The following is a 23291-nucleotide window of genomic DNA, read 5'->3' as shown; positions in this document are numbered from 1 at the left end:
AGGATAATGACAAACAAAGACCATGAGGACAGAACCAAGAGGCAGAGACAGACAGAACATGAGAACAAAACCAAAAGTATAAAATAAAACTCAAAAGGAAAAAACAAAACTGAAGAAAGCAGGAAAAACAAGAACCCAAAACAAAACTAAGAACAAACCCAAAAATGCTAGAAATCATGACATTTCTAATGAGAAATATTGATCAGAGAGGCTCTGAGGCGTTGCTGTTCTTCCACTTTTATTCAATATTATTGAAACCTGAGGAGATTTTGCAACAAGATCCATGTCATATAAAATGGCTGCATTTTAAAAGCAGAATTGTTTTCATTGAAGCCATTTAACTATGTAATTAACCCAACATTTTAAATTTGCGCTGATTAATATATCTGTGCTCTAATACCTGAGTGGTTTATGTGTTTTCTGTTTTGAACCTGCTCTATTCACAGTGCTGGTTGATTGACAGCTTAACTTAAAGAGTGCAACAAAACAAAAATCTTTAGTCAGAACATAAAGGTCTACATGCAGTTTTTGCTGGAGATATGACCTCTTTTGACTTTATTTTCCTTCAGGCACAATTGCAACTATAAGTTTTTAGTGTAAAGATGTGGACTCAAGATTGATTTTAAAAGGTATAAACATGTGGCAACGGTTCATTCTCAAATGTGTGTGTGTGTGTGTGTGTGTGTGTGTGTCTGTGTGTATATATATAATTATGGATTTTAACTAAAAAAAGTTGAAAAATATTTGTTTCACTTTTCATTTTGGTCATTATTATTTAATTGGGAAGCCTGGCTAACTCATGTCACTGGCCCAGAAAGTGAAGATTTACAGATTCATAAAAGCAAAATAGAAAGACATTTTACAATAAAGATGACTATAAAAATAATCTAGGGAGGAAAAAAAAGAAGATAGTTGGTACAGGCTTTCAAATAGTGATAATTACCCTAAATGCCACAAAGGTGTTTGTTTTAAAGTGCTGCTACTGCAGAGAACTTTAGACTCTGAGGAGAGAAAACATAGTTTATTGAATTAAAATGCAAAGAAGTAAAGGAGGGTGACTGTATAATTTACTAAATGTCTTAACCATAAGAGCACTGAAGCTATTCATGCCTAGAAATGAGAGTGTTAGTGACAACTTTAGGCAGTTGAGAAGATGAGTCGGTGGATGTAAATGAGGGGAAACTCAAGGAGGAGGTAGTGAAAAGAAGGAAAAATAAACAAAAACATTAAAAAAGGCAGACTACAACTGCATCTGCATAAAAAAACACAAAATGAGCAATGAATAGAAGAGTGTGGATGCATATCCAAGTGACTGTCCCTTTTTACATGTAAACATCAGATTTGTGTCCAACTTACTGAAATTGTGCAGAGTAGAACCCTTAAAATACCATGAGCTGCAGAAGCTTAGTGCACATTTCTTGAACTTTGGAAAACAGAAACACACAGACACACACAAAAACTGACAATCACAAAGAAAACATACAAAGAACGATTATAGGTTAGATTATAGGTAGACATATACTAGCAAGTGAAACTCTTTCTTGTCTTAACTCTACCTTGTAAAGAGGGTCACAGGCAGACTTGCACATAGGTCTGAACCCTGCTGATGAGTAGATACTCGGGCACAAAACATCAGGAGGTTAACTGCTCATTGAGGATGCCGGAAAAAGACTGAATCCCCCTCAGTCTCAAAATAAAGACCAGAAGGGGCTGTCATTCCCCCTCTATTTGTCATACAGAACAGTCATCAATACACTAGACCATGCAAATCTTTGTAATTAATTGAGAATTCTGAACATATTCTTTAGAATTAACAAATAATCACTTAACATGAGCTGTTAGCCATTAAGCCAGAGGCTACCTTCGAAAAACTGCCTCAAGCCACCGCTACAGGGAAACCAGACATGAGGAACTGGGCTAAAGCCGCCCCCTTTCACTCCCCCTCAATTCATTTGAACGAATGAGCCACTGACATGACATGTGAAAGGGCTGTGTGCCCAGTAAGGAAGTTAGTGAGCAAATGATTGGGGGCAAGGGCGAGAGGAACAGGGGATGTAGAGCAAAGAAGAGTCGATGTAAACGAGAGTAAGCGGGAAGGGGGGAAGTGAAGCGATGAGGAAAATGAAACATGAGAGGGAGAGGAAGGCAATTACACAGACAAAGAAGCTGGGTAAATGTAAATTGAGAGTAACAAGGGAAGAGGAACATAGAGAGAAGAGCTGAGAAGTGAAGCAAGATACTGACAAATTATGTTCCAGACCTGAAATCTAATGAAATTTCTGGAGGCTAAAGCAGAGATCTTCACCCTCTCCGTCAAAGGGACGTCAACATCCTAATCCTGACTCTCCCAACCCAGCAGGGTGAGAGGACATCTTCCCATTACATATCTACCTACCTTTGAAGTTCTTACGGGAGGCCAGTGCACTACAGCAAGGCTTTCACTCTAACTGCTGAGGATCTTTCAGGAGCTCTATATACATCATTACTGCATTTCTGTTAAAAAAGTTATAATGTAAACAAAAATGCACATCAAGACGTAGATTCTCCAAGCCAAAATAAATTATGAATCAACATACAGTAATCAAAGCAACACACTCGGGAGAGGCACTGCTGAGTGATTCAGTTTTTTAAAAGGTGATTAATTGAGGTCTATAAGGAAAAGATCGATAAGGTAAAACATAATGGAAGTTCTGTGTGCGTCCATTTCCGGTACTTAAAGTCCTGAAAGTATCAAACATGTAAAGAAATCAGAGAATTAAAAAAAACCTTTTTTACTGCAAGTGTAATCCTCTGTCATAAAACAATATCTGAAGTGAAGGTTCTATGATTATCACCAACAATCTGAAGCTCATATCCAACAGAATTAAGGAATGATTAGAGAGGGAAAAAAGACTACTGATAAGAGGCCAGCATAAGTCCTGACCTAAATTACAAATGAGACCTCTAAAAAGAGCTGATATCTGAGAAAAGGATCTGTATAAACTTAAAATAGCTTTAATATATAGTAATGAAAAAATAGCAAAGACTACATGTATTACTATGGGATTGGTTGGTTTTTATTTCAGTTTTAACTCTTAAGTCCTTGTGTTTTCAGCCTGGCACTTTTAGGTTTTGTTTTCCATGTTCCTAGCCATTGTGTTCTCTCAGCTACTCTGTATTGCTTTGTCTCGCACACCTGTCAGCCATTTGTAATCAACTCGGCTGCTTCCACTTGCCAGTCATCCCTCCCACTAAATATAGGCTTCCTGGTTTTACTCATATGTAAGTCCTAATTTTTTGTTACATCTGCCTGTTCATTTTGTTTTCAATTATTAAATCTTTTTGGAATTATACCTGCTTGCCTTTCACCTGCTTGTCTGCACTCTTAGGTCCAACCAACAACAACCAACTCTTTACAGTTGGCTCTGACCACTAAGGACCTAACAGACAAGATACTATGTGCTCAGGAGATGGACTGGCTCTTTCATACCCTGGAGAAGCTGAGGGGAACAGTGACCAGCTCATCTGATGCAAGGCATATACTGTTGACTGTCTTTCATGAAAATACTCTTCTGGCTCAACCACAAGCACTCACCTCACCCTACAGAAGGAACACTCTGGACTACATTAGAGTCATCATTCATAAGTAGTCACAACTCCTACCTCAGCCTCCACCAATAACTGCTCCCAAGTAACAATGTTACTCTCAAGCATCACAGTATTAAAAGTCCAACATCGCTGCAGCTGTCACTGCCAAGGCCCCTGCCTAGATCCCATCAAGTTCCTGTTCTTGTTCCAGAGTTTGATGGGGTCCCAGAGGATGCCTCTTATCTGCTTGACCTTGTTCCCAAGTCTTAGGAGGTCCCTGAGGACACCTTTCACCTGCCTGAGCCAATTCCCAAGTGTGATGGGGTCCTGAGGGATGCCTCTCTCCTGCCTGATCTTCTGTTTGAGTTCAAGGGGATCCTGGGAAATTGCCTCATTTCTGCCTGATCCAGTATCTGAGTCTGAGGAGTCCACAGGAAAGCAATTCCAATTCCAGCTCCAGATGTCATGGGGGTCCTTCCAGACACTTCTCTGACAGCCGGACCTGCATCTATGGGGATACCATCAGACACATCTCCAACACAAGTACCTGCATAAATGCTAGAACCTGCATCCGAGGGGGTCCCTTGAAAGCATCTCAGACACCAGAACCTACATCCAAGGTGCTCTCCTAAACTGTTTCTGCTCCTGTTTTTTCTGTTATGTTTGATCCCTCTTTTCTCCTTCACCCACCTGGCTGAGATTGGACAGTTTTTTTGTTTTGGGGATGTCAGGAGGTGTCCTGCTCTTAGCCCTGAGTGTTTGTGTAACTTGTTTTAGGCTGGCATTTAGCTATAATTTATGCTATATTTATTGTCTATTACATATAGCTTTTAAGGGGTTTTGCAGGTTCTACATTTCTTCCTTCGAGCCAGACAGACATAACCATAAATGGTATAAAAGGAAACCTCCGACCAGAGGCCAGAAATTAAAGCCAGAACAGAACCAACCTAATTTTTCTAATACATTTAGCTGTAATTCGTTATTTAATGCTTGAAAGAAAGGTCAGGTGACACGATGATTGTGTGCAGAGGAGTAGGCAGGACTTAAATCCCTACATGCACAGACTTTTGCTTCCAAATTTACAACATGGAAGTGCCCATAAACCAGGTCATGCTGGCTTCAGTTCCCAACAACAACAGAAGGCAGGGACACTTGGTCTATAAAATATACAGTCTATGGAGATAACATTAAACCCTGCAACTGCCAACACATCTTTCAACAGCAGTGGATTTTTTTTAGTGCCACTGAAATTCACATTGAATCCTGATCTTTCCATTGTGAATAGTTTTGGATAACGCAACCGACTAAAGTGCCTTAAATGGAAACATAATGTAAATTAAGCTCTTTGGTAAAGTTGATGAGGTACCACTGCTGCAGGCTCCAGGAGCAAAGAAGCCTCTACATCTTCCCGAGGATGTTTAATCTATGACTGATGGATGTGCGACCAAGACAACAATTGTAATTATCATCATCTTTGTAAAACATTCATCATTACCATCAACATAATAGTTATCTCTCTCCGTCACCAGCCGGCCATTATCACAACCATAATAACTCCTGTGCACACGCACATCACCTTCAGTATATGCATCACAATGCACAGGCACATTCAGTTTTGCATTGCTACACCAGCACATAGCTGCAATCACACACTCAAAGTTCACATTAATACATATGGATGGATCACCTCATCTGCATAGCTAAAGCCGCCCAGCACCAGGCGCTTTAAGCCTCTGGCTAATCAGAGCAACTCACACTGAAGGGGCCTGGATGGAAAGCTTACCGCCTCAGCAGCTGCGAGTCTCCCAAGTTAACCCAGCCATATCCAATGGCTGACACAGAAATTAAAGGTGCTAACACATTTAACACATGGCATTTCTTTGGGGGATGACAGTCCATTGCAGGCCTCGGTGCACACATCTGAAAGAAGTGTCGACGAGGACATCTCAATTATTCATCGAGTAGCTGGTTTATGTCGTTTCATATGTTGCATATTAAAGCCTTTTGGTGGCACAGGGGGCAGCTAAGATGGTTTATGTAACTGCTAGTAATTGGGGCTCTTTATTTTTCTCCAGAGTACAGTTAAAGGTACTGTGTTATGCATGAACAAAACAGATTATACAAACGCAGTGGACATGTGTGCCCACATTGTTTACTGGCCGCATCTTTTAAATCTGCTGCAATTTCACGAAGGTGTAATGAAAGTGAGAAATTAGATAGTAGAACGTTGTAATAGATATTACTCTGTCTCACTGGCATAATTGTGCTGAAATGAAAGGTTCAGCCTTTTGTCAATTGAAGAAAACTGATTATGTGAAAAATATTGGCGTACTGCGGGATGCATTTGATTTTGTTACTTTTTAATGACTTTTTCCAGCATAAACACCTACCTTGTCAGGACTGAGTCTGGTCCTAATACAGTGAAACCTCAATTTTGGGTTAGAGGTTAGTTTTAGCTGTATGTTGTGAACTGAGTTTATGTCAAAATTTATATTAGGCATGCATTAGTAATAGTTAGGGTCAGGGTTGAGGTCATGCTTTGTCTACAGAAGTGAATGGAAGTCAATACAAAGTCAAATAAGGATAGAAATACAAACTTGTGTGTGACAAAAAAAAACTATTTTAGTTCAAATAAATAAGCTATAACTGTTTTCATTTCTGTTATTGCAGTTAAATCATCACTGTAAACAAATGGCTTGCACTTGTATAGTGCTTTATCTAGTCCAAGAACCCCAAAGCGCTTTACACTACAGTCAATCATTCACCCATTCATTCACTGATTGTGGTAAGCTAAATTGTAGCCACAGCTGCCCTGGGGCAGACTGACAAAAGTGAGGCTGCCATCACACCAGTACCACCGAACCCTCTGACCACTTCCTGTAAGCAAAGCAGGTGAAGTGTCTTCCCCAAGGCTGAGACAGACGGAGCGGGGATTTGAACCAGCAACCCTCCTGTTACAGGACAAACCCCTACCTCCTGAGCCACTGCCACCCCAAAAACTATACTCTCACTGCTTTTTTCATTTAAACTTGCATTATTTTTCCACTAGTTTTATTTGCCTGTTATATATACAAGGTGGTCTTGAGTGTTTTGGAAAGCATCTATAAATAACATTTATTACTAATATTGCTATTACCAAATGAAGCCAAAAGAAGATTCATAGAAGGCATGGTATGCAAAACTCAGTGAGACTGACATGAAGCACTATGTAAATAATGCCTCAGATATCTCCTATTTTAAGTCTGGTTTGTCTGTCATCACCATACCTTGGAGCTGTGATCCCTTACAATCTCAGTTCTAAGAAAGTCTCCCCTGGCAGCTCAGAGGCGTAATAGCAGTGGGCTGCCTTCAATCCCCCATGCTGCCTCAGTCCTTACAGAAATCACAATAAGACAAGAAGAAGGCATTTCAAGCCTGGCTTGAAATTGGGCCCACAAATACCATACAATGCATGCTAGGTTTTAAAAGAGCTTCTACTCACTTTCTAACAACTATTCTTCACAACACATTGTGGGTCTGAGACACAAAGGCAATAATGACAGAAACTCTAGCACACTTTGTTCATTGACCATAGGCAAATGATGCTTTCTTTCTAATAGCTTCTGTTTTTTGGTATTGTGCAGAAGGGAGACACTGACTTGCCTAGGCTGGTATAATTCTCTCATTATAGGTTGAAAAAGTACAAGAGGCACAGAAAAGTATTAAGTGACAGAGGGACGAAGGCCCAGAGGCACAATTTGCTACAAAAAGCAGAACCCAACTTTTAATGGGAAAGAAATGCATCAATCCTTTTCTCCATTGCTGTCTGTCTCCTATTATCCATCCACAGGCCTTACCACACTTCAGATGGAAGTCATTTCAAAGAGCTTGGAGAAAAAGGTTCCTTTGAAAAAAAAATTAAAAAAAACTACTCACACACAAGAACACACAGTGGAGTACAAGTAGTCTTACACCTGCTGTAGTGCCATAAAATTTGTCAGGACAGAAGAAATACAAAAAAGGGGAAAAAGTAGAGGAAAACAGAGAGACATTTAAACCCACATAATGTAAGATGCAGGATGGAGCAGCCTTTCATTCTCTCTGGTTGAATGTAGCAGCAACCCAGAGCTGTTAGTGTGCTTATTTTCAACCACAAGGTTGCTGTGACCTAACTCCGGCTTTTGCCTCGAAATCCCACACACTCTCCCAGGCTCCCCAAACCCTCTCAGGCTTCAACTATCCCTCATTGCTCTCATCACTGGCTCAGTTGTGCAAACATATGAATGTGTGCGTGACTGTGGGTAAAAAAAAAGGCATATTCACATGAAGGGATTTTTAAAGAGACTCCTGCCCCTCTCTTCATGATACACTCAGGTCTTTAAGAATGTTGACTCAGTGTTCAATCATCACAACAACCTCACCTTAACAACAGTGACTTAAGTAACCTTGGCCATCCATTAGCTTGTCTAAGAACAAAAGCTGTTTCCACAGGGAGCCATTAGGCGAATATAGCTCTGAGAAGTGGAAGTATCCAATACACCAGATGGGCTGTGCTTTATACCAGCTCCAGGGCTGGACAGTAGTCTCTCAGAGATCATTATCAAGAAGAAATTAGGCTATACCAGCACAACACATAGAAAATCCTCAGCATCGACGCTGGAGTTGATCCACAAATTCCAACTGCAAGTTGACACTGATTACTGATCTACAACAGGGGTGTTTGCATCCACCACTATCGTTCATATACTTTAACTAATGCTATATTTATTGCCTGCAGATGAAAGCCAAAGTGCAATGTTTTTGTCCTTGGTAATGTTTTTGATGTGGTAGTACCCAAGCATCACCTCTAATACATACTTCAAGGGCTACACATTGCACAGCGGCTTGGCTTTTGACATTTTGACATTACATCTTGATGTCCATCCTGTTTGTCTGTAAGCAACGTTTTTTTGAAGATTTGACCAAAGTGGTAAACTTATGAAAAGTTTAGGGTTAGGCCTTAGTCTAAAAGTCTGGGATGAAAGGCAACCAGAAATATGCATTCCTTTAATTACAGTGAAGAATTACTTCAAGTAAAAAAAACAAAACTGAAAATGGTTTAAGGAAAAACAGTCTTAGTCATTGTCGAATGGTGCATTGTTTTGTGACAGACTCAAACCGGGTGCAGTTGGCAACTTACAGTGTAACCTTGGTCTGCAATGATTTTTCCCAAACAAGAACAAAAAACAGCACTTGAATAAAAACTGTCACTTTCTCAAGAGCGTACCAAGTTGTACAAATCATGTGTGCTCCTTTCAGCAGTTTACCAAAAAAATTTAAAATTAGAATGATTCTCAACATGTCTTGGAAGATACGCAGATGCATTTAACAATGCTTTAGTGTTGAATAAAGAGCACCGAGCCTGGCATATGTTCATGAGGGCTGGAAGCTGTAAAAGGCAGGAATTATAACAATCCATCTCATTTGCTGTTGCTGTACTTCCATCCTGTCAAGGGAAAGAAGACAGCTTCACCCAAAAGACTTGAGACAGCTCTGAGTTTGACTCCTGAGTTGTGAATTTGCATCTACTATGCATAACTTAAGCCAAGCTGAGCTTGATTGCCAGCCTGACCATCAGTTATAGCTGAGGATGTGCCTCCTGTCTCTCCTTGTCTCGTATGGTTTCCACTGACTTGAGTTACAGCTGTACATCCTGAGCAGATAATAACATTGTGTGTGCATTTATGTATATGTACTGCATGCAATGAGCATCGTATTTCCAATACTGTATGCATGCATGCATGTTTACATGTGTGATTCGTGGCCTCTATTTGTGTGTGTGTGTGTGTAAGTGTGTCTGTCTCATGAGGTTGGACCAGAAGACTCAATGTCTGAGTTTGTCTGAGTGTGTGTTTCAAGGAAGAATCAGGAGAGAGCTGAGGTGCAACACCTTGTTAACGTGACAGACACAGGAAAACAGTCACTGAGGGAATGAGCTGTTGTCTGCTTTGCTCAATAGCTTGGCAGATAAAAGGAGAAGAAACACTTTGGTTTGATAACCCGTTTTTGAGTCCAGTTTTTAGCAAATCTAACTCAGATAAATGCCTGGCAAAGACCTCAGGAGCCACCATTTTATGTAAGTGGGCTTATCCTTAGCGTGAATGGCCTGAGCCCTGATGAGATGACTTTTCAAACTGAGGTGTCACTGACTGCAGTGTGAAATGCAGTCATGATTTTGAGACAGATTTGTGTCTAGAAAAGTTCAGCAGAGGCACGAGTCACTGACAGGAGGAACACAACTATGCTGGCAGAGGGACAATGCAGAACAAGAGAGGTCATTATTACAATCAGTGTGGGAAAAGATAATTGAAAAAAAAAATTTATTTTTTAATGCTGGCAAACAACATCATGTTCTTACCACATTTTTTGGTTTAAAGTTTTCTATTTAGTGACATTGTTTAAAAAAACCAACATATTTACGTAAGCAACTCTACAAGGGTGTACCTATTGTGAATGGAAATGAAATGAATGTTATGTCAGACTAAATGTCAACGTCAGAAAACTAATATGTTTGGAATAAAATGCAAACAATCTATAAAAGCTACATACCATGTATGGTTAATGTATCTTGACTTGTATTAGCAAGATAAAGCTAACATATTCCAGTTAGCCGTGAACACAAAAGAAGAAAAGAAGGAAGGGTCGGTGGTTCGATCAGTAAAAGAACTGTGGTTTAGACAGTGGGTCAATCACATTATGACAGTCAAATTCTGACAGTTGGTGGGTGGGTTGGTCAGATAGTAAGTGGATGGGACAGTGGGTTAGTCACACTCTGACAGTGACGTTCTGACGATTGATGGGTGGGCTGGCTGATACTTTGGTCGTCAATGAGTGTCATGTTCTGGCAGTGGTGGGGGGTTGGTTGATCAATGGATAAATGGGACTGAGGGTGGGTTTGTTCTTGGGTTGGTTGGTGGGTGGATTGGTCAGTTGGTAGGTAGCGATTGCTTTAATTCATATCAACAGGAAAATTTGAGACAATATCTTTAGTGCAACAAACAGTTAGGCATATAAATTGTCATTTGTTTGTTTAAAAGTTAAAAAAAGAAGGTTGCACAACATACCAAAAATATATCAATATAAGAGTATCATTGTGCACAATAATACCATTGCAAAGCATTCCAGTAAATCACAGTCACAAACTGCAGGCCAAAAGTACATATTTGGCAATCAAATGAACCTACCTCCTCTAAATTCCTACAGCTGGCACATGGAGAGCGTTTTTCAGGGTCTTCACTAACCCTTTTTATTGAATTTGGAAAATTTAAGCAAATTTAAAATTTCATGCAAGCAATAAATTTAAAACAAGGCAACAAAACATGACAGGAAAATAAATTACAGCATATAAACTAAAAGTGTACCAAAAAAGGGTGATACAACAAAACAGTAAATGTACCTTTATTGCTAATTTGAGAGATGTGTTGTAATTCAAATTCTAGTTTTACTTGATCTTGTTAAATAACACTTTAGGTGAATTAACAAGAGTTCAGAACTCAATGAGGAAAAGATGATTTGTTGTTGTTATTCAATGTTTGTTTGTATTACATTCATAGTTTTAAAGTCTTTGTAACTGATTAATGCTCGTGTCAATGCAGATGTAGGTACAAAAGCAGTTTATTTGGTTTGGCTGAGCTCAGATGCAGAGCCTCCAAAAATTTCTACTTGTTGACTTTACTTCCACAATCAAAAGGAATGGTTAAATCACTTAAATTGCACTCTAAATAAATGCTTCAAAAGCAGCAAGCAAGTAGACACATTGAAGATCTGAATGGATGATCTCTCTGGAATTATTTTTATTATTAACCTTCATTTACCCAGGCAAATCACAGATCTAAAAAAAAAAAAACAAGTTGTTAAAATTCCTGACTGGCCAGAGATAAATACATGTTCAAATAAAGTTCTGACACATCAGTGCACAGTGACAAACCAGCAGCTAAACACTTCCAAATTAAAGTACTTCGCTTGACCAACAGAGCAGAGTCAAGAGGATAAAAATCTCTAAACATAACAATGCTAATGAGAACTGGTGATGGGCTTTTGATGAGAAAAGGGTAACTCTTTTAAAGCTTTCTTATTTGTTCCATCACAATTTGCCTTAATGAACATTTAACTTCTCAAACTGTATCTTTATTGCTCTTTTTATATTTCAGAAAGAACATTATCTCACTATATGCTCATAATGGCTTTGTACTCTGGTCAGTGTTTTTCATTATGAATGAAACCGGTTGTATATGAGGTATCTGAGTCAGATCAGCTGAAATGACTGTTTTCGCCTGGTAAACAAAGGACATGGCTCACTGAGTGTACCTGATAGACGTGGTAGGCGTTTGCAGCTCTGCCCTGCAGGAACACAGAGGGGATCCACACGTTGATGAGTGCACGGTGAGCCCTGAGGGACACAAACAACAAACGTCCTCACTGCCGTCGTCATTATCTCCATCATTATCATTATCACCGGCACCAGCAACATCAACAGTGTGTCAGCACAACGCTTGGACTGTAGGCAGCGGATTAACAGTTCACTCCTGTTGAACTCCTCTAAATTTGCTTATTTGATCGTAAGCTTACAGATGAAGGGAGGAGCGTTTTAGCTTTTCTCACACACTAATGGAGAAAAAGTAAAAGAGAAATATCCTTACGTCTCAAAATCTGACAGGCTGGGATCGTCTGACGTCTGGCTTAAATCACCTGGAACCTGGAAGAAACACGAGAGAGACTAAGAAAAAAATAGACATTTATTTCACATTTTGTACAGTACAAACTCACACAGAATTACTAAGGACATACAATAACAGCTGCAGTGCTGACAGGGAATGACACACAACTGTGTATGTCATTTCCTGACAGCACTTTTAATATAACAGGCAGACTAGAAATTAGGCCTCAAACAAGCAATCACTGACTACCACAATTTTAAAATGTCAAGCTTGCACAGTGCAACATGTAAAGAGCCAGTTACAATTTTTCAAATTGTAGTGTGTGTTGGGCTTAAACCAACTGATGGCTGAGGTAATGTTGATCATAAAGTGAAATTGTTCTGTTAGAAAAACTAGATACTGGCATTTCAGTGTAGATATTTTCTTTACATGTATTAACCACTGAAGCATTGCTGCAGAGCAAGCACACCTCCCCATTGACAACATTACTTTTTAACAGTAGCAGCCCTGACCAACACAAGAATACTTTTCACTGTAATGAGAAAAGTGATCAGTAATAACTCAAAAGACATCCCAAAGAACCCATGACTGTACCCTTTTTCCTGAATCCCAAACTCCAGGATTAAACTCTGATCAAGCATCCAAAGTATGCACTGGAGCCACCGCTAAGGCTCAGACTAACAGGACCAAAGGATTCCCCACCAATATCCTGTGGCAAGAGGCTAACATGTGTAGGAGCTCCTAAGGATCAGGGATGTTTTGGGAGCAAAAGAGGAATTTTCATATGCACTTTATAATATTATTAAAACCCATTTTAACATAGATTCAAACTATCTAATGTTGGACATGACAATTAGTGGTTAAAGATGGAATATTTGAACTCATTTGATTGGACTAAGGGATCTCAGGAAAAAATTAGAAACCACAAATGCATTGCATTAGAACAGTAAATCAAATAGAGAGTTCAGCTGCAAGAGGTCCCAATGGACACGTGTGTGATGCTGTTATTTTTCCTTTACTGCTCAGTAGCAACAATGAGCAACTGTCTTCTAGCATTTTAAGTGTGTCAGTTTGTTCACATCCAGGTTCCCTGAGGACTTGTATAACCAGGGACAGATGTTGGCCTTTTGGATAAGAGACGGTCTGTGTGTGTGTGTGTGTGTGTGTGTCAACAAGAGAAGAACATTTGTGTATCATCGTCTTATTTTTATCAGCATCTCAGCCATCCCAAAGAAGCTATTTAAATCCATGCTAAAACACTGTCACCCCACCCTCCTGCACCGATCAAACCCTCCAAGAATTGCACACAAACAGACACACATACACTCACAAAGCGAGATGGAGAAAGAGGGACAAAGTAATCTATAGAGGCAGGAAAGTGACCAGGGTTTGGCCAATTGCAGCAATTCTTATAAGTTAAAAGCCCGAAGAAACAAGAAGCTAGAGATGGACAAAAACACAAAGTGAGCAGTCCAGCAAAACACGGCTGAAGCTGAGGGATAAGAGGTCCCATCTTCAGCCTGAAGCATCCTTCGCTGCAGCTGTCTCAACTCACATTGTGGACACTGAGTATGCTTGTTTTTGTGTGTATATGTCCAGCCTCCTTCAAGCTCTCTCTCTCACCTTGACATGACCAGATGTTGGAACACTTTGTATGTGTATGTTTTCATTATATTGTGAAGAATAAAATCAAAAGTACTAAGATAAATGTGTTTGACTGAAATACAATTAAAATAAATTAAAATTTTCTTTTAGCCTCAGCTAAAAGAAAATTCTAAATAAGTTGGAGAAAAAAATATCTACAAGAAACAGGCATTTCAGTGGGTAGAAAACAGCTAACAAAAAATACAGTTAGCTATTACAGACAGCCGGAGTTGAATCTCTGATCAGGTGTATTAACTATTGTCCAATGTGTACCGTTTCCTACAGAGCTGATAAATTCTGGGAGCCATTCATGCAAGAAGATGGGCCCATTGATTTACATTCTGTATTGATGGAACAAACCTATAATATGGTGCAACAGACTGATAAGTTAATCATCTTGCACTGCAAGGAACAATCTTCAATCCGTCCATCTTCTTTTGCTTAACAGAGGCCATGGAGGGAACAGAGTACAGGAGGGAAGCCCAGACATCATCGCCGTAGTAACACTCCAGCTCCTCCTACTGGATCCCAAGGTTTTCCAAGGCCACAGAGGATGGCATTCAGGAAACATTCCAAAAAAAAACCCAAACCACCTCGGCTGACTGATGGTCCACCTCTCGCTCCACTGTTCCATCACTGGTGAACAAGACTCCCAGATACCCGAACTCCTCAACTTAAGACAGACTCACCCCAGCCCAGAGGGAACATTCCACCATTATCCCAGTTGAAAACCATGACTTTAGACTATGAGAAGCAGTGAACCACCCCATTGCACACTGAGGTCACGGCTTGAAGACACCAACAGAACCAAATCATCTGCAAAATGCAGACAAAAGACCTTGAGGTTCCTTAAACCAGACCCCCTCAGCTCCGCAACTGCACCTTGAGATGCTGTCCATGAACAACATAAAGAAAATCAAAGACAATGGGACAACCACTGGCCTTATTTTAGGTTCTATAAAAATTTTCTAAGGAGTCCGAAATTGACATTGTCAAGGAAAAGACATACGTCTAAGCAGAGATAAAAAATTACAGAAACAAGACAGAACTTGCAGCTAGATCAGATGAAAATGGTGTGTTTGCGTGTATAATCACTCACGGGTCCTCTGAGGTCAATGAGTTCCTGTCTCATCTGAACAATGAGGTGGTCTTTGGCCATAAGGGAACGGTACAGGCGCTCATTAAACTCTATCAACTCACCGTGCATCTCAGCCACCTGCAGAACAGACAGAGAGGGACAAAGAAAACACAAAAGCAGTTAAATTAATCTCACTGTGAGCCACAGATGTAAGACATAATGATGTTAAAAAAAAATGGGAGTACATTATAAAACCATGTAATCCTAATACAAAGTGTAAAACTATTTTAAAAAATGCATTCTTAAAAAAATTACTATAGGTGAGACATAATAAAAGTTGACAGCAGGACAGATTCTGGGGAACAGTGAAGCAGAAATGGGTAGAATGAAGTGAAGGGGTGAATTCATCTCCAATGCCTTCAGAATCTTTCCAGCCTGCAATTCAATTGTCATCAGCTCTAACGAACCGTGACGTGCCGTTATTCTCATAAGTGTGGGTTCATACAAATTTGGCCGAGGAATTCTGCATGTGTGTGTATGTCTCTGTGTGTGCTTGCTTCCCGCTCCTGTGTCTGCCTAACCAGGCTGGACAGTGTGGACAGCTCTCTGTCTGGGGACTGATAGCTGTGACACATACTGTGCTGCATGGAGAACACCTGCTGTCACAGCCGCTCCAGCACAACGTAACTGGAAACTGACAGGTGAGATGAGCTTCACTGTTGCTCCAACACCAAACGCCGTACATTAATGTATTCACATGGCATTTAGGAGCCAACACATTAACATAAGGAGGGATTTTATGTAAAAACTAGAACATTTCTGAAATACTGTTGGAGGCATGCCAACGCAGCTACTGCTTGGAGTACCAACATTCAATAACTTTCTTCTATAAAGCCCAATAGTAATTTGGGTCTTACTTTTGTAATAATCTAATCTGGCAAAATGGCGATGTTTTGATATAGAAAGTATACAAAAAGTGGACAAAATTTAAAAGAAATGTTAAAGCTGCTGTCAGTGGCTCATTAGCGTCACCATGGTAAACTAGAAGGTCAGCATCAAGCAAACAAAAACTGTATGAAAACAGTTTTTTATTTTTTATAAAAAAAACTTCCTGAACTTCATTTGTAGTCTTCACACATCAGGTTTTATGTGTCTACAGTGTTTTATGTAGGAGATATGACAGGTTAAAAAGACCTTTCACTCACAGTTTTGAAGAGAAAATTCAGAGCTCAGATACAATGAAAGTCAATGAGAGTTTGGTCCTATAGCAGTGAGACACATACTGCGTGAATTTTTTTTTTTTTAAATGACAAAATTTTAATCTATTGTATAAAAAGTATAAAGTTTTTGAGAGTAAAAACAGTTTGTAAAAACTATGGACAGTTTAAACAGGTCAAAGTTTAATGTGACACCACACTCCAAGTTAATCATTTTAGAGTAAAATCTTCAAAGATCACAAAACCTAAAAAGTGATCACGTAAAAAAAAAAAAATTAAAGATATCAAAATGCCACTTCAATCCAACATTTTGTGGTCTGTTTAAACTTTGACTGATGTTTCTATAATAAAGTAGGCCAAAGCTATAGGGCTCCAAAGAGGGCTAGGATTTCTCACTCGTTTTGCCAAAATCCAATTATCTGTGTTGAAATATTTTTCGCAGTATTTTGCAAATTTCCTTTACACCTCACAATAGACTGCTTCCAAAACAGTAACGCAAATGAAAGAATAACAGCTGAATAGAAAAAAACAGTGCTTAGTAACCTTAATAAGGCTGATGATGAAAAATGAACTTGAATACACTACAATGTAGTATAGATACAATCTGAGGCTACAATCGCTACAACTCGTCTAACTTTGAAATAAACCATTTCATAATTCCAGTTCCCTTACCTTTCAGAGGTTACACTGTGGCATTTGAAGAGTGACTTTCATTTAATTTAACAGTTGTTAAGTATAACAGTTTTAATAGTTTCTCCTCCTTTAAACCTTTTTTTAACCCGTGAGATTAGCGATCTTCTCTTCTTCCAACATGAAACATCTATTTTATCCTTAGTCAGCATACAGTAATAAAAAGGCTCTATTTCATGTTAATTGTTGCCATTTGTTGGACAAAGACGGTTCCTCCCAGATTATTTCCAGGCAACCTCATGGCGCTGCCGAGACAAAGAGAATACTACCACACAAAACATTGCAAAAATACTAAAAAAACTACATTATTCTGTTACCATGTTTATATCAAACAAACTAATTATTTTCTTACCTTCTACATATTTGTATATTTTAACACTTATTATTTACCAGAATAAGATTTTGTCTGAGTAGAGCTTTAGATTTATAACCTTAATTGAGAGGGTTTCAGACTTTGCCCACTGTTCTGGACGGACGAAAAAAAAAAAGAAAAGTTACAGCAACCAGAACCTGAGACTTGACAGAATCAGCAGGAGGGACAGATTGCTGGACAGAGCAGGTTGGATCAGATGGCAGCAAAGATCCAATCCAACAAAAAGAAATGTTCTCTGCGAATGTTGTAAGAAATGTGAACCTCTCCTGGAAGAGGAGTCTCCTGTCACTCTGACAAGAGACAGACTGCTGCTCTGTCAAAGTATGATGCCATCTAGAGGTGATGCAACAGCAAAGTTTCATAAGAATGATTCAGTTGCCATGGCAACTGCAACACAAAAGACAAAAAGACGGGCTGCTATATGGAAGACTTGTTCTGCTTTTGAGACCAATAATAAATCTTTCACTTTTTTATGTCCAAATCAGAACGTCTTTTCTTTCTCCACACAAACATGGAATGAAGAGATCTGGCAAAAAGCTACCACTTTAGATAAGAGCAATTAAGATACATAAACTATTGGGATTCAAACCCACTTTGATTCTATGGACAATATAAAGAAAGGCCCTTCTTAACAAAAAATATTTAAATGGTTCATGATTTTTACCTGCAGTACTCATCAACACACAATAAAGCCATGGAGCACAGATCAGCCTCTAAATCAGGAGCTCTGCTGTGCAATCAGAAAAGTCCTGAATCCACATTGTCGTGGCACTCCTCGAGTAAGAAGAGCACTTTAACATCTCAGTTAGCACTGCTAAAAAAATATTAAGAGATGTTACAATTTAAACTTTAGAAAAATTATTTAAAATAATTGTCAAAACACTGCTATTTGTGTTGTGCATCTCTGGTCTGTGGCCAATACAATACAAATCTTGTTACACTGCCAATGACTTGATTCATTAAAGATACACAAGCAGTAAAAACTGATACGATGTGACACAATTAAGCCCCTAATCACAGCACAGTTCAGCCTTTAATCACGATACGAGTTAGTCTTTAATCAAAATATTATTCAGCCCCAGTCACAAAACAATTCATCCTTTAATCAAAAAACGATCCAGCCTTTAATCACAATAGGATTCAGCCTTTAGTCAGAGTACAATTTAGCTTTTATCTGTGATACAATACAATATTAGTTTGAGTCAACAAACTGAGATTCAATGCAATACACAACAAACCAAATGACTGATTCTGTGTCAGGTTTTGTTACTGAGACTAGTTATTTACTACCTAATAAAAAACGACCACTCACAAACATGTCTTGTTTTATAATTACAAATCACTTTCATAAAACCTGACTAACAATTTAACAACAGAGAAAAATTAGGCCTGGTGAAAAAAATTAATAAACCTACCTGCAGCAGATGGGTTTAACAGATCAGCAACTCAACAGTTCATCAAAATTAATTTTGTAATTATAAATAAGAAAACATATGTTAACTTTTTCTTTTTGTAATATTCATTAATCTCCATGAATCAGCCTGGAGCACACTTTCAGAGTACGTTGTTTATAGCGGCACTGGTATATTTCTCCACCTGGACATTAGACAAACTTTAACTGAGAGTTGAACACAGTGATGAAATATTTGAATGAGTCCACGATTTTGACCTTTTCAATACGGGGTCATCAAGTGCTGTGATGACCACTGGCACCATTGAGGCCTCGACTCTCCACAACATTTTTGTTTCCTCTTTCAGCCTTTGGTATTTCTCCAGCTTTTTGTGTTTCTTCTTCAAGATGTAACAGCCGCTTGGGATCGCTTCGTCTATCAACACTTCCAATCCAAATATAAATCAAACGCTTATATGCCGCTCTTATTTATAGCCTCACCAGTTTCACAAATAAAACTGAAACGGTTTCATCAGTTGCTGTCAAAACGCTGCATATTTACTTGGCCTATTTGTTTTATAGCTTATATAATATGAAGTAAATTTATGAACACATGAATCCAATTTATTGTACAACTATCACAATAAAACTAATCATTATGGAGGAAAAACGTCAGTGTGTAAATCAGGGATCAGGGTTGTCAAACTCCAGGCCTCGAGGGCCACTGTCCTGCGCAGGTTTTAGGTTTTTCTGCTCCAACACACCTGGCTCAAATGTTTTAATTACCTCCTCATCAAATCATCGTTCTCCACAAGTCATCCATTTAAACCAAGAGATTTAAAGCAAGAACACATCTAAAACATGAAGGAGAGCGGCCCCCGAGGAACGGAGCCTGACACCTGTGCTCTAAATGATTCATCATCTCTACAAAGGCTGTTTTAATGAAGAAAAGTTTAACTGGGAAGTTATGCTATTGATGTGTGCATTTGTTTCCTGAGACCGCTGTTTAAGAGCAGTTTAAAGAATACAATCTGAATAACAATGTGCGAATCCTCAGGCAGGCACTTACAGACTGAGCTCTATAGGTGGTAATCCATCAACAGCAGAAAATAAACAAGATGTAACAAGTTCGGAAGCTCTGCATGGCCTTCAGTCTCTTGTGAACGATTCAAGGAAAAATCACTTTAACACGCCGGAGAAGTTTTGCTTTAAAGCAGCGGATTTTTGTACTTTTTTTTAAGCTGCAAAACCCTTTATTTCACAGAACTAGGTAGACTTCAGCTGAGACCCATTGGGGTCCGATGATCCCCTGCCTTGCCACTTTTTATTTCAACAGGTATTCAATTTATGAAAGGGTACGAACAACTTAGACATTAGAAATCTCAGGATCAGATGGCGCTGAAAAGCAATAAAACAGAGCTGATGGTAAGCTCTGAAAATAAAACACAACTGATTTCAGCTCAAAAGTAGCCCTGAAGACTCTTTGAACCAATGTTTGTTAAAGAAAAGAAGCTTAAAATGTGAAATGGGGTGATAAATCACAAGTAAAAGGACACAAAAACACTGTAAAGTCTAGGACAGACAAGCGTACGTGACTCCGGGAAGGACAAGAGGACATTTCAACTGTCTGTCACGGCACCCATTCATCACCTTTATTTATTCAACCGCCACAGTTTGCAGCAAGGATATTACATAAGACAGAATTAATTTTAAGTGTGAAGAAACCCAATTAATTTCAAGGAAGAGGAAGTTAATAAATTAGTGTACGCGTCCACAGTAGTGTGTATGTGAGTGTGGACTTGGCAGCATGTGTGGTAAATTTTAACCGACTGAATGCTGGTTTATATTAAGAAATTGCTGTGCAGCTACGTGCTAGCTTTGTCAATTGTGTTTCCGCAAGCAAGGTCATCGCCTGGCTGGTAATAACACAAGATCATATTCATTTCTTCAAGTTTGGACCCTGCAACAGGCTTTACTCATTGGACATCATCCCATTTCAGAGCTGACCTTTCTCTAGATGAGGCCACCCGACAATTCTTTCCAGGTTTGCGTCAGCCAGTAAGAATTTAAAAAAAAAAAAATAGCCAGATAAAGGGCTAATTAAGAACCTCTAAAGTATCATCCACATCATAAATAAGAAAAAAAAATTAAATCTGCAAAACATCAAGCAGTTATGGAGATATCAAAAGGACAAAGAGCATGGCGAGAATAAGTTAGATTTAATGAGCAACAAAGAAAAAAACAGCATGACAAACTGACATAAAGTTGATGCGGAGAACAAAGCTCAGAGATAAATGTTAACGGGCAGAAAGAGCAGCTACTGCCGAGCAGACATACGTCTCTACGGTGAGTGTGTGTGTGTGTGTGTGTGAGTGCCAGTTTCTCCCCTCTGAAAATCTGAACCTGAACAGTAACTTGTAAGTCTTGAAGATGACGGACTAGCTGACAATTTCCTTCAAACCGGAGAAGTTTAAACCTGAAAAGCTTTCAGCGAAGAATCTTTAAAAAAAAAACAAAAAAAAAAACATTACAAACCCCCCTACCCCCTGAAAACTCCACGAGTCGGCAAAGCAGAATCTTGACAGGCGGTTGCTGTGAGCTTTAGGCTTCAGTCTATCTACAGTCTTGAGGAGCGAATGTGCCGCTCAGACAGGGATCTCCAAACGCAACGATGGAACCAGAACTGACCAGAACAATACAATGAGAAGCACGAGGAGTACCATATTTTCTTACTCTGGAAGGTTTAAAGCCAAGCAGTAAGTTGTTTAAACTCTAGTAGTGCAGTACAGCAATAATTTCTGCACCTACGGTAATAAAAAAGTATTATATTTTGCAGGATGGCTGCTTTAGGGCCAATTCAATGCAATTATATCTGAAAGGTTTGCTGGTGGACCGATAAGCAAGGATGTATTAGGATGTCTTTGTGACATATTAAAATTGCCATGCACAATAGTGCCATAGGAACTGTAATAAAAAGTAAATGGATTCAGTTTAGGTAACAGAGTTGACACTAATCTAACAGAGATCATAAAATTCATCAGCAGGCTGTTCCAAAACTTTGGACAGATGATGCAGCTGTGTGATGGTAAAAAGTCAAGGCTTTAAACACGGCCGCACAAAAGAAGAAAAACAATCATTTTCAATAATGTTGAGAATTACAATGACCATATCAGTTGCGACGTTTCCCTTACTAGTCTGTCATCGCATGTTTTAGCATCTCTTAGGCTTCAATTAAAAATCAGCAAAATCCACCTAAAGAAATTTTTCATCAAGCTGAAGTCCGAAACATCTATGAAACATTTATTAGAATTTAAATTATATTGACATAATTTGTTTTCTAACATTTATTAAAATTAGCGATTAAAAGTATTAGAAAGAACTTGTGAAATACACGTCAAAATACAGTGTTTGCTTACAGAAAACCAAAGGGTTGTGAATCAGGTAGTCTTTCTCCTAATTTACATGTAAATAATCTCAACATAAAGCTGCTACAGTCACTGGCTTTTTACCACTCCTTGAGTTGGTGAGGACTTTTATGTAGTCCTAAATCCAGATGTGATAGTTAGGATTCTGACAAACTGGGCTCTGAAATAAATTATTTTGTGTTCTCAGTTCAGATTTTGTGGTTATAACTGCAAAGATTATGTGTTTTGTTCCATAATAATGTTTTACATTACAGATTACAATAATTGCCACTCTCAAATGGATTTTAAACTCTCCACAGGAAAAATGAACATATATAAGAACACTCAAAATTCCCTCTCAGCTCTTTTAAAAGTGGCAGGAATAAAGTTTTTTCCACTCTCAGTATTGTTTTCCCAGGATTGCATCTCCCCGCAAGTTGGCCAGCTCGTGGAAATTACGAGTTTATAAAAGCTGTGCCACTTCAGTGGCAATGTTAGTTTGTTTATATGGCAATTTATATTCAACAAATGCTGCACCAAAGTGTCGTACAGCAAAATTGCCAATACAAAATTTAAATTATGTACTCTAAATTTAACAGTCAATCTGGATTCGGATCATTTAAGGACCTGATCTAGCGTGCATCAAGGGCAGTAGGAGTTCCCTGGATTGCAAGAGTATTATTGGCATGAAAACCATAAACGCATAACGTAACAGCCTATGATTTATTACAGTTCAAGCAGACTTTTGTGAAATTGATATTGGACCCACTGAGAGTGATAACAATAAATTTTCAGTGTCTTGTGCAGCCTTAGCTCTGATAGAAGGATGTCTGACTATCTGTTCCCTTTTCTTTCTTTTTTTGTACTTCCATTTGAGGAGATGAGGCAAGGAGAGGAAGGGAGAATGAGTTGAGAAAGAAGAGGTGGATTTTTTTTTATTATTATTTATGTAATTCATGCATGCTGGCACACTGATGACTGATACATAGAGTTGGACACAGTATCTCACGTGGGGCAAAAATTCACATACGTATATGTCAAGTGAGCTATTGCGATTTAAATTATTGTTTCAAAATGTCACTTCAAATTAAACTGACGCTTTAATTGAGAAATTTGCATAAATTCAATTATTGTGCGAGTGATTGGATTCTTTTGAAGGTATAAACAGACACATTGCTTTCTGTGTTTTACAAAAAAAAAAGACATGAAAAGACACTTTTTAATACCAAATTTAATGTAATATTTCTGATAAA

General features: G+C 38.7%; 1 protein-coding gene across 1 annotated transcript in view; it reads right to left on the bottom strand.

Moving 5' to 3' along the window:
- Positions 1 to 23291, bottom strand: part of snx29 (sorting nexin 29) — a 166635-nt gene that overhangs the window by 37977 nt on the left and 105367 nt on the right. Inside the window, exons 17-19 of the mRNA XM_017416208.3 lie at positions 14986 to 15102; positions 12225 to 12280; positions 11893 to 11974 (exon numbers count right to left, since the gene is read on the bottom strand). Coding sequence (XP_017271697.1) covers positions 11893 to 11974; positions 12225 to 12280; positions 14986 to 15102 — 255 coding nt within the window. The remainder of the gene's footprint in view (positions 1 to 11892; positions 11975 to 12224; positions 12281 to 14985; positions 15103 to 23291) is intronic.

This window comes from Kryptolebias marmoratus, linkage group LG17, assembly GCF_001649575.2.
Source record: "Kryptolebias marmoratus isolate JLee-2015 linkage group LG17, ASM164957v2, whole genome shotgun sequence".
Taxonomy (NCBI): domain Eukaryota; kingdom Metazoa; phylum Chordata; class Actinopteri; order Cyprinodontiformes; family Rivulidae; genus Kryptolebias; species Kryptolebias marmoratus.
The sequence above is the reverse complement of the archived record's forward strand: the minus strand, read 5'-3'. Positions and strand labels throughout refer to the sequence as shown.